The sequence below is a fragment of the Chrysemys picta genome, chromosome 3, assembly GCF_011386835.1.
Source record: "Chrysemys picta bellii isolate R12L10 chromosome 3, ASM1138683v2, whole genome shotgun sequence".
NCBI classification, from domain to species: domain Eukaryota; kingdom Metazoa; phylum Chordata; order Testudines; family Emydidae; genus Chrysemys; species Chrysemys picta.
Window position 1 is genome coordinate 104,762,050 of NC_088793.1, and position 12,614 is coordinate 104,774,663.

At 45.1% G+C, this 12,614-nt stretch overlaps 1 protein-coding gene across 5 annotated transcripts in view; it reads right to left on the reverse strand.

Annotated features, from left to right (window-relative positions):
• The window catches only part of MAP3K5 (mitogen-activated protein kinase kinase kinase 5), a 160,078-nt gene that overhangs the window by 100,254 nt on the left and 47,210 nt on the right, over positions 1-12,614 (reverse strand). For all 5 annotated transcript variants that reach the window (XR_010599700.1, XM_024113118.3, XM_042848192.2 and 2 more), the window contains exon 2: positions 4,500-4,639. Coding sequence is in view for 4 of the 5 variants with exons in the window: in XM_024113118.3 (XP_023968886.1) it covers positions 4,500-4,639 (140 nt within the window). In the remaining variant the exon portion in view is untranslated. The remainder of the gene's footprint in view (positions 1-4,499; positions 4,640-12,614) is intronic.

A 12,614-nucleotide genomic window follows, 5' to 3' on the forward strand; every position in this document is an offset into this window, starting at 1 on the left:
TTTGTTCCCTTTGTCCCTGCACACACAAATGACATTCATGCAAAAAAAAATTTTGTTACTATTTTTAACCTTTCCATACTTTATTATTGTAAAAAAAAAAAAAATCAGTTTCTTTGGCATACATATGAAGTGGCTCCAGTATAACACTATGCAAATTTTGGAAGCAGACTGTAGTATTTTGAGTGGGTGGTGCTTATGAACTTACTAACAGGGGTACAGAAATTACTACAAAACAAACCTGCTCTGTAACCATGATTGGGTCAACCAATATGGATTCTAAAGAGAAGAAAAAGTTACCAGTCTTGTCCAAAGAATCTAAGCAAAAATTTGAACCAATTGTATGTTTTCTTTTTGTGTGCATGTCACACAGAGTGCGTGTAAGAGCTTCCAGAAATCTGTTTGCTGGGACAGTTCCTTAGGGAGAAAACGACAAGCAAAACCCTCTGACCTCTCCAATTGCATTCCCTACCCTTCCTTTATTCCATCCAACCTTTCGAGCACAAGCTGAAACTAAAATAATTGTTGTCCAGATCTCCCTTCCTCTTCTTTTTAGCACCGTCAAAGAGACACTGGATGAGAGTGGCAGGAGCAGACAGCGGTGTACAAACTGATGAAATCCTGAGACTGCTAAACAGTCCAAGGGGCTGAGGCGGAAGGGGAAAGAGGCTGAGTCATATGAAACTTAACTCATGAATTAGGGCCAAACTGCAAATAACTTGACAAAAATAGAACCAAATCCTACTCCAGCCAGAAGCAAGGAGAACTGAGCCTGCATGGTAATCAAAAGTATACACCCCACTCCCCAGGCTGCTTCCCACAGCTGGCTCACATGCTTCTCTTCAGTCATTTTACTTCTGAGGGCATTCTGCACCAAAACATTCAAAATTCTGCTCCAAAAAATTCAAAATTCTGCACACAATATTTTAAAATTCTGCAAAATTCTGCTAATTGTATTTGTCAAATAAATGTGGAGGCTCCAGCATGGCATTGTGGAGCATAGGCCACTGGCTGCACAGAGGTGGGAGATCACTGTGCAGCTCCCGCCCCGGGACACGGACTCAGTGGTGAGGCTGCACCCAACCCTGACACAGTGCAGGGGCCGGGTCTGCCCCAGCAACACCCCAGGGCCCTGCTCCTCCGTTCCAGGTGCACCAGGTTTGGGCAGTCAGGCTCAGCAAGGCAGAATTAAGGCGTGGAGGGGCTTAGTGTGGGGGGATCCAGGTGTGGGTTAAGAGGGTTCTGTGTGGGGCAATCTGGTTGCAGGTGGCTCAGTGGGGGATCTGAGCGCGGGGGATCTGGAAGCAAAAGGGCTTGTTGGGGGGGTTCTGGGTGCAATGGTAATGGGACTCTGCAGGGGGGTCCAGATGAAGGTGGTTGGGGCTAAGTGGGGGGGTCTGGGTGTGAGGGGGATAGAGCTCTGCAGGGAGGTCCAGGGGGGTCAGTGGGGAGGTCCAGATGTTGGGGGAGTGAGGCAGGGATCCAGGTGCAGCTGGTTTTGGCTTGGTAGTGTGAGGATCCAGGTGGGGGTGGCTGGTTGGGGTTGTCCATGTACAGGGAGGGTTCTGGGTGGTGGGGAGGGGTGAGGTTCAGCGGGAAGGTCTGGGTATGAGGGGGTCTGGATGCACGGGGGTTGGGCGGATGGGGGAGCAGCTCCCTGTACAGTGCTCTCTCCTCCTGCAGCTGAGGAGCGATGGGTGCAGGAAGTGCGGCGGGGGGAATAGAGGGTGTTGCAGAGCTTCTTACAGCTAGGGGTGGGTCTGACATGGCCCCGTATGCCATGCAGGGGAAGAGGAAATCCCATCCTCCCCAGCCCAACCAGGACTAGCAGCTGAGCCCAGCACAGGGGAGGAGCCACCAACTGGGTCTTCCCCAATCCTGTCCCCAGCCCCACAGTGATTTACTTCTCTGCGGGCTGCCCTGGACACCTAAAACATACTGCTGGAGAGGGTCACATGACCGCTCTTGTGGCTTCCCTTTGCTTCCCCATCATAAAGTCACTTTTCTGCAGGAAAGCAAAGAAATCTGCGGGGAACATAAATTCTGCGCATGTGCAGTGGCGCAGAATTCCCCCAGGAGTGTAATTTCTACAACTGGACAGGAGCAACTCCCCCCCCCCCCCCCCCAATCAGGACTGAGCAGAAGGAGGCTCTTCCAGAGCCAGTCTCACTCTCCAACCACACCACACCCCTCCTCTCTTGCTTATGCATCAGGATACGAAGCTGGAGCACAGGGGAACCATCAGAAATGTGCATACGGTGTAGAAATGTGAACAGGTTGTACACCTATAAGTCAGCTCTGTCATGGACTGTTAAGAACTATCCACTAGCAAAACTGTCCACTAACAACAGTGTAACCCAGCGTGCCCTGTTTACATAGAATAGGAATCTGTTAGGGCTCTCAGCTCAAACACTTGTTTTTTAGCTGAAACCATACAGACTCATGACTTCAGCTGTAGAAGTTCCTGGGCTCAATCTCCAGTGCAATCTCCAGCACTACAAATAAAGTGTTAGGTTTGTTTTTGATTTAACTGGATTTCCCTCAAGCTTTTACTTATTACTTGTATATCTTGCAAAGTTGCTAAAGAAAAACACTGCTGGTTGTTTGTGTTGCTGTTGTTGGTTTTTATTTGTTTGTTTTTTGACAAAAAGTAGGAAAACAATTCCTGCATTATAAAGGGCATTTTCCTCTGACATCCTCTGTTGGAATTTTTGCTTTAGAGAGTGTGACAGAATGCTGAGAATCAGCAACTGAACCAACACTCTGGGCGCTGTTTAACCAATCAGGTCCCCGAGCAAGACCTGATTAACGAGAGGAGTTCCTGATTACATATTAGATTGGGGCTGGGTAGTTAATGAGCCCATTAACAAGGAGACTGGAGAAAAGAGCACAGGAAGGAAGTGCAAGTGGGGAGAAGCAGAAGAGCGAGAAAGGCTAATAGGGCCTGACAAAAGGGAAATTCTCCGGGAGGAGACCTCTTTTCTCCCCCGACCTTTGGAGAAGGGGTAGTAAAACTAGAGGACATGGTAAATAGTGTGACTGCACTAGTAGGTAAAAGGTGCTGGAGGGAAATATTGTAAATAATGCACAATATCTACATGAAAGGCGGTCTCTGAGCCGTTTGTGCAAAGCAACGAGGATGGGAGCAGTGGGTCTCCCATCACATAGCGAAAACTATTAGTCCTTGACATGAAAGAGTAACAAATAGCAAGTAATAATGTCCAGTGCTACAAACTTCAGACATTATATCCAATCAGACTTCACTATGTCAGTCCACCACACAATGGTTTTCCACTACAAGTCTCAATTCTAGTTAATATGACATGCGCTAAGAGGTCTCCAATGACTGTGCATGGCCTGGAAGTTTCCTCTCTTAACAAGGGCCATTGGAAGGAACCTTCCTTTGGTCACAGGGACCAAGTCCAGAGGTAAATCTGTACTGTTGTGATTTACTTTTTCATCTGGCTCAGCAGCATGCAAATTGCCCTATCTTAGACTTTCATAGGCCTGCTTACCAAGGTTTAATTTACACCCCCTTCCTAAGGGCCTCTTATTTGGGTCTGAGGCTTCTGCAAGCCTGCAAAGACAGGTACTAATCTAAATTTCCATTTTTAAATTAGACTTTGGGAAATTTTTAGAGATTCATTCTCTGCCCAAACAGCTCTGCATCAGGCTTATCGGTGATGTATCATGTGAAGTAATGGTAGTAATGCCTTTATTTTCTGTACATTGCATCTTTACATTTATAAGGACTTGTGTGGCGGCAGCTGTCATGTTGTTTCCAGACTTCCTAATACAGAGTGGACGCACTCACTGCACTCTCAAGGATATTTTACTTTTTTAATTGGCTGTTTTCCCTAATCTACAAGGCAAGTGCACACAGTTGCACTCTGCATTTGGCAAGATATAATATGGAAATCAGGATGTGCTTCATAGGTTCATAGATTTTAAGACCAGAAGGGACCACTGTGATCATCCAGTCTGACTTCCTGCAAAATACAGGCCTTAGAACCTCACCCAGTAATCCCTGCATCAACCCGCTAATCTAGAGCATCTCTTTTAAAAAGGACATCCCAAGTTGATTTAATGACTCCAAGTGATGGAGAATCTACCACATTACTAGATAAAATTGCTCCATTGGTTAATTACCCTTACTGTTAAAAATCTGCTCTTTATTTTTAGTCTGAATACATCTAGCTTTAGCTTCCAATCTTTGGATATTGTTATGCATTTTTCTACTAGATTAAAGAGTAACGGACTATTAGAAATCTCTTCCCCATATAGGTACTTGCAGACCATGACCAAGTCACCTCCTAATTTTTTCTTGGATAAACTAAACAGACTGACCTTCTTCAGCTTGTCACTGTTTTCCGAACAAGTTTTCCAAACTTCTAATCATTCGTGTAGCTCTTTTCAGAACCCTTGAATGGTCTCTGCATTATCATTAGTAATCTGAGTCTATGTTTAGAGATATGCAAGTGTTAAACATTTTCTTGAGTTACCTTCAACGACTGCAGAGAGTCTGCATTTGTATCACAGTAGAGGATAATGTTGTTGGCCATACTGAAGCTCTCTCTGACTCCCAGGTGGTAGAATAAGGAAGGCTGACGGAAAGCGTCACTCATCTCCACCACTGCAATATCTGCAAAAAGCAACAACAGAATAACCGTAAGTAATACAGTTCCGAAAGGGGAGTACCTAAGCTCTTCTCCTCCACCAGTTGTTGTTTGACAGAGTCTGCATTTTAAAGACGGAAATAAAGAACAGGAGGGTTCCCCCTTTTTAGTTATCACAGCTGAATTTTCAGTACATAGCCAGCAGGAAGTGGTTTCTCTTTACAGCATTTTTTTTTTTTTTAAAGAAAGCAGAACTTCATGTCACTAACTAGAAAAGGATAGAATGTCACTGAACAGGAGATAATGGAAAAGCTCATTTTGAGGTTTGCACAAGCACAGGATCTATTTGCCTATCCTATACATGATTTGTGATTGTGGAAAAACTAATGATATTTTAACTTGTACATTAAAATACTCAAAATGTATTTACTCTGGGAAAGATGTACAAAAAAATTGCACTGTATCAGTCTCATTGCATGATAAAAGATAAACCCACAATCTCTGCATTTGAAATTCTACAGAACAATCTACCTTTAAAATTCAGGGCAGAAGAAAGTAAAAGACAAGAGAGACAATGTGATATATATTTATTTTGATTTATATAAGAAGAGGGAGGAATCCCAAATCCCTAGGTACCCTGTAGCGGGGCGGCCTGGCTCCCAGGCGCCCCAGGAGAGGACGAGCCAGAACAGCCGCCAGAGTGGGCGGAGCCACTGCGGCCTGTCCCCGCCCCCCGGAAGTCAAGGGGCGGGACAGGAAGTATAAAGGCCAGGCCACAGCGCTCAGTAGCTAGCCAGCAGCTGGAGAGGACAGACGCTGGTACCCGAGCTCCTGCGGACCTGAGCCTGCCGAGAGCCCGGTACCCTGAGGAGGACTGGCCGAGCCTGCCGAGAGCCCGGTACCCTGAGGAGGACTGGCCGAGCCTGCCGAGAGCCCGGTATCCTGAGGAGCGGTCTGAGCTCCCCCCCGCCGAGGGCCCAGAGGGAGCGACAAACCCACCTGCTGCTCGGGGCCCGGAGGAGCCCATGATCTGCGACCCATCAGACGGAACTCAGGAGGAACAGGTACCCATGGAGGAGGAGATGGGAAGTGGCCCGGGGATAGCAGACCCCGAACCCATGTCAGTGTGTTGCGGTCAGGATCCCCACTGACTGCGCGGCAGACGGACTGCTGCGGATAGGGCCCCGGGCTGGAACACAGTGGAGTGGGTGGGCCTGTGTTCCCCCCTGCCACCCCGCGCCGGGTGGCAGTCTCTCCTCCTCCTTGTCCAAGGGGCCTGGGCCTCTGACAGACTATTTGTTGGCTACCCAGCCCCTGCTACAAGGCCTGGGCCACTGACTGACGATTGGTTTGCTGCCCCGCCCTGACCCAGGGCCGGAGCTGCTAATTGTGTGCTCAGCCCCTGCATAAGGGTCTGAGCTCTGAACTGCTAATTGTGTGCTCAGCCCCTGCATAAGGGTCTGAGCCCTGAACTGCTAATTGTGTGCTCAGCCCCTGCATAAGGGTCTGAGCTCTGAACTATCAATTGTGTGCTTAGCCCCTACCCAAAGGTCGGGGCCCTAACTGTTATTCGCTTTGTAGCGGGGCGGCCTGGCTCCCAGGCGCCCCAGGAAGGGACGAGCCCCACCCCGGAACTACTACATACCCCAACACAAATTACAATGTAAACATAGACCTTGACCCAGCCAACAGGTCTGTGCATGCAGAACTCTGCTCATATGAACAAAGTAAAGCACATGTGTAAGTGCTTGTAGAATGGGGGCCACAGTCCTTCCAGGCACCTGTACACCCAAATCAAGCACACACAAATAAATTAAGTGCCCAAGCTGATGCATCCCCAGCTTCACTTTTCCAAACTTATAGCAATGCCATGACCAAACAAAAATCAACTACAAAATTCATTAATTGCAGCTCACATTTATGAGGATGTTTATTAAATCAAGTAGCTCTCTTCTCCTGCAATACCCTTGTGGAGTCAAAAAATGTACTACATTAATGGAACTGACTCATCTCTGCTTCTCACGCACACACCATCTGTCTCTTGCACCCATCTAACTTCCTCCTCGAGTCAGCCAAAATATATGGATTTTAAAGAAAAAAAGAAAGTCAAATGGGTTATGTAAACTATTGGTTGTTATAAAGAATCTGCTTTCCTTTCAACCTCCACGATTACCTGGGAGAGGTTCTCTTTTAGAAGCTTCAGATGTTTTTTCTTTGAGTGAATGGGACTGAAAGCAATTCTCTATCCATTTACATTTTCTTTCAATTATAGTCTATTACAGCAAAGAAGAACAGAAATGTAATACCCAAATATTACCTCTTGCTCGCTCCCTCTCTTGCACACGCAAATATGTACCATAACATTAAATGGGAAGGTGGGGGCGGGAAGAAGAGAGCAGGAGAGAGAGGGGAAAGTGTAACAAGAGCCGAATAAGTATTATGAGAATGCCACTGTACTTTCTCTTTTTTTTTTTTAAATAAGCATAATCACACAAAGTTACACTGCAGCAAGTTCTCCTTTTAAAGTATTTTTTTAACTATTGTTACTCATGTCTGCGAGTGTATGACAATTTCTTGCAATACCCTTGAAAAACTTTATTGCACTAAGTTAAGGATCTTTGGAATCTATTGTATTCAATGCAAAGGTTATGTATTATTCTGGGCCAGGATGATCAAAGGACTATACTGAACAATGTGTCAGACAAGAATGACCTTTTGGAACAAAACATCAAATGGAATTCCTGGGAAATATCACGGGGAAGGTGAATACAAAGGCCCTACATTGGTTCTTCAAAAAAACCAACCTTTTGAAGCTATGCCCTGAGGAGAGAACCACTGTCTGATTAGCTGTTCCCGAAGGGTGGAGGAAATCAAAGGCTTATAAAGAAATAGGCTGATCTGAGCAGTCTTTGTGCTAGGTCTGAGCTGAGGCTGTGAACTTGTCATCACAGAAAAACACATGGATGGGTTTGAGGGATTAACTGCTATCAGAGCCCCTGCTGGAGTTGGGGGTAAACTCTGGTAAGCTTTTCAGCATGCATGTAGTTTCTTTTATTGTTTTTAATATGTTTTCTCTAATGCTTTCACCTAAAGAATACAAGAGGTTGCTTAGAAAGAGCTGTGTGTACCTTATAACTGCGGGCAATTACACTGCGTATAACCTCTGGAGAGTAAGCAAAGCATAGCTGCTGACCGGTAGGCTGTCTGGCTTGCAGTGGAACTGTGCAGCATGGGAAAAAAACCTGGTAAGGAGGGTGAGACGTGCATCTCCATGCAAGAGAGGTGATGACTGGAAGCCAGAAGCCTAAAAGTGGGTGTCCTCGATGGACCACGGAGAGGAAATACAGGTGGAGTTGCTCTGAACTGTGACAACGTGAGTTTATCTTGAGCAATTTTAAGCTATGGTATACTTTTCTAGTCATGGTGCTAAGAGGGAAATTTGAGCAACTTTCCATTATGTTTAACTCTTGAATTTTACAAGATGATTTTGAAACTCTTATGGGAAAAAAGAGTAACAGAAATAATATAAAAGAAGAAGAAACAAAAATAATTTCAAAGCACGCAGGCTGAAACCAGACAAAAAATATGGAAGATATTTGAGATCATCCTTTGCGAGCACTGCTGAAATCTCATGTTCTCATTATCATGGGAAAACACAGTCTATAAGAACTCAGCCCATTAGAGATTAAACTCATCTTGCTTATCATTTTGCATAGCAGCAGTTTATGAGCGAAACAGATAGCATTTTATAAGCACGTTATCTCTGCCATCTGAGAGTATTATCATCTTCTAGCATCAACAAACCTCCCTCAGGAGAGAATCTATTTCCTGCAGCCCTTCAAGCAAGGAACAGAGAAAAGCCCCAACCTTTGGCAATGTTTTGCTGCAGGGGATCTAAAGCTTTTTCCTTGCACTGCCCCCACGCTGCTACCTCACTCTTGGTGTCACATGGCCAAGTGCACTCCCGCTCAGTGTCTTCTTCCTGATACCCTAATTTGAGAGTAATACATAAACACAGAGAAAGCTGGGCCATTAGAAGGAGGTGCAGGTATAGGTGTGGGTGGGAGTGTAAATTTCACAAAATTTATGGCAGCATCCTCTTTTATCTATATCTATAGACTTACATAGCTCTCATCCCCACAGTATAAGAGTGGCTCCCAAGTATTTAAAAATAGAAACAACCATCTCACTGGCTTTCTTCCTGACTAGCCTGTAGGAGAAATAGCTTGATTAGTTTATAGGTGTAGGTTTGGATTAGGTTATAGGTTTATAGGCTTGGATTATGTCTGTGTGTATGAGAGAGAGAGAGAGAGAGAGAGAGAGAGAGAATGTGTGTGTTGTGTGTGTGGAGAAATTATTGGGAGAAAGCTAGGCCAAAGAAATGACCTATGGATTTAGTTAGGAATAATGTGAGGCCTATGGTCAATCCCATCTCTTGCAGGAGTACTGTATGTCCGTATTCTAAATCCAGCTTCCCAGAAGTTCTGTCTCCTATTTTACAGGCTTCTGCAGTGTAGCTGTCACAGGAGGTCTTGGTTAAGAAGGGAATGGAGATCTCTCTAGTAGATGGAGCTAGTCCAGTAGTTGGAACTCCTGGATATCAGGATAGAAACCTTGAACTTTACTTTGAATTCAATAAGGAGTCAGCACATGGAGTGCAGAACAAGGGGATGCATTCACAGCAGTTTGTGTTGCTAAGCAGACAGACTGCTGTATTTTGTAGTGGATTTTTCAGGCTTCATTCCTAGATATAAACTGCAATAATCTTGCCAAGAGCTCACAAATAGGTGGATCGCTGGACGCTGGGACCAGATCTGCATCCAACGGGATAAGGAACAATCGTCTAATAGCAGGGACATAGACAAGACAGGGGGTATCTTCTTCCACAGACATCAACAGAGCAAATTCCTCAAATCAGGAAGGGATCGGGGGGTGAATCTAATGCTCAATTTCTAAATTCGTTATAAAGACCTTCTCATTTCTGTAGTGTGTGAACGGGGATTTTAAAAAGCGAGACGAATACTTGAAGGGCCAAATCTGATTCTATCGAACCTATGACAAAAATTTAGTTGGACCAGGATTTGATCTAGCCTACAGATTATATTGGTCATGATTATATAAAATGCCAGAACCTCATTTGACATAGATCTGTAACCATGGTAGTCTGTTACTGCCATCAAAAGAAGAAATTAAGCCCTTTAATGTTCTGTTGCAGTAGGGGACCTGTTTGTCTTCCATTGACTGGAAAGTATTGCTTTACAAGTTATAAAGCAGCATTTCAGCAAAGGTTACTGTAATATTTACAGCTCTGCAGTGAAGTAAAACCGCCTTTCAGTCCATATATCAAAATATTCGCACTTCCCCTTTAAGGGGAGAGAAACCATAATATACGGGTGAAATTCACCTGTGGTATGAACAGAAGACAAAGTCTTCTCAACATCTAAGCCCTATGGAATCATAGAAGATTAGGGTTGGAAGAGACCTCAGGAGATCATCTAGCCCAACCCCCTGCTCAAAGCAGGACCAACCCCAACTAAATCATCCCAGCCATGGCTTTGTCAAGCTGGGCCTTAAAAATTCCACCACCTCCCTAGGTAACCCATTCCAGTGCTTCACCACCCTCCTAGTGAAATAGATTTTCCTAATATCCAACCTAGACCTCCCCCACTGCAACTTGAGACCATTACTCCTTGTCCTGTCATCTGCCACCACTGAGAACAGCCTTGCTCCATCCTCGTTGGAACCCTCCTTCAAATAGTTGAAGGCTGCTATCAAATCCCCGCTCACTCTTCTCTTCTGCAGACTAAACAATCCCAGTTCCCTCAGCCTCTCCTCGTAAGTCATGTGCCCCAGGCCCCTAATCATTTTCGTTGCCCTCTGCTGGACTCTCTCCAATTTGTCCACATCCTTTCCGTATTGGGGGGCCCAAAACTGGATGCAATACTCCAGATGTGGCCTCACCAGTGCCAAATAGAGCGGAATAATCACTCCTGTGCTCTTGTTGGTGTCATGGCTGGCAAACCACTCAGGAGGTTTCTGCACATCCTGTGTACTGCAAAGGGAGAGAATCTGCTCTGGCCCCAAATAGGCTAGTGAACAGATTGAGTTTGGGGACAGGCATGGGTAACATGTGGGGGTGAAGAAAGTGCAGTGGAGGATGTGCACTGCAACCCCACAGTCTGCCAACTGGCTGTGGGGAAAAAGGGCAAATGCTATCCCTCGCACAAAGCCAGTCCAGTGGGGCTTTGTTCAAAAGGCTGAATTTCATTCTCTGGATAAAAAAAAATTGATCTGGCTACAGGTCACTGATAAAGGATAACCTTCTTTAAAAACCGGGAATGATACTAATCTTCTTTTGTAAAGCATTTTCAGATCAACAGGTAAAAGTGCCATGCAAAAGCTAAATATTATTGTTTGCTAGTTAGCAAAGTAAAAACAGGCACCAGTCAAAAGAGATGAAGTGGGGGGACAAGACTATCAGTGTTACTGGGCAAAAAATGCCTACACTATAAATACTATCAACTGAATAATTGTACCTTCAGAAGAGAAAGTTATTTACCTAATAGTAACTCGAGGTTCTTCAAGACGTGCAGTCTCTATCTGTATTCCATTGTGGGTGCACTTGTGCTCCATGAGCCTGGAATCAAATAATTCTTGCAAGCAGTGTCTGCTGGTCTGTATATGAGCCCTTGCTCTTCGTGTGCTTCTAAAAGAGGGTGTAAAGAGCAGAGCAGACTGACCATCTCTCCAATTCCTTCTCTTCTGCAAATCGAGGTATGAACTGAAGTAGAGGGGAAGGAGGGCAGGTAGTGAAATATAGATAGGGATCACACATCTCAAAGAACCTCCAGTTACTATAAAGGTAAGTAACTTTCTCCTCTTCTTTGAGTGCTGGTCCCTATGTGCATTCTACTGCGGGTGACTAACACGCAGTACTCAAGTAGGAGGAGGGAACGAGGATAAAGATGGCAAAGCTGTTTGAAGAACCAAAGGATGCATCAGAAAAGGAGTCTCCGACCAGAGCATAACGTCTTGAAAACGTGTGGCTCAAACTCTAAGTAGCTGCCCTGCAAAATGTCAAGCAGGGGCACTTCTTGAAGCAATGCCACTGAGGCCACTTGTGCCACTGTAGAGTGCGTCCTTACCCCATGAAGGGAAGGACGTTGTAACAACTGGTAGCCGTGTAGGATACAGCCGGAGATCCATTTAAAGATCTTCTAGGAGGATACAGCTCAACCTCAGACTCGTTCTGCAGTGGCAAGCAACAGTCTAGGTGATTTTCTGATTGGACAAGAGAATGAAGTCTCCTCTCCTCCTCAGATGCATGGGGTTTCAGAAAAAAACACAGAAGTCAATTGCCTGGTTTATGTGAAATTCTGAAACTACCTTAGGGGTGAATTTTGGATATAGTAATAACAAGACTTTGTCCTTATGGACTATGGTGTATGGCATATCTGCCACTAGGGCTCCAAGTTCACCTACCCTTCTGGCTGAGGTGATGACCAAAAGGAATTCAACTTTCATTAACAGGTGAGACACAGAACATGTAGCTAGTGGTTTGAAGGGGGCTTAGTGAGTGCCAAAAGTACAAGGTTCAAGTCCCTGTGAGAATTTGGTTTCCTTACTAGCAAAAAGGTTCCGATTAGGCCTTTCAAGGATCTGCAAGTCAGCAGGGGAGTGAAAACTGAATAACCATCTGATTGCAGAGGACACACACACAGATTACTTCCAGGTGGACTCACCCAGAACTGAGGGAGACACCAGTTGTTTTGAGAGAGAGAAAATATTAAAAAATGAAGGGAATATCTGTTGACTCTGGAAATATGTGTTTCTGCTATGCCCAGATGAAGAAACACTTAAACTTGGCAAAGTCACATTTCCTGGTAGAATCTTTTCCGATATTAAGAATGGTTTGTAAGGCTTCAAAGCAGAAACATTTTAGGTTTGACACCCTTCCAAAAACCAAGTCCTGAGATGAAGTGCTTTAGGCTTGAGATGCTT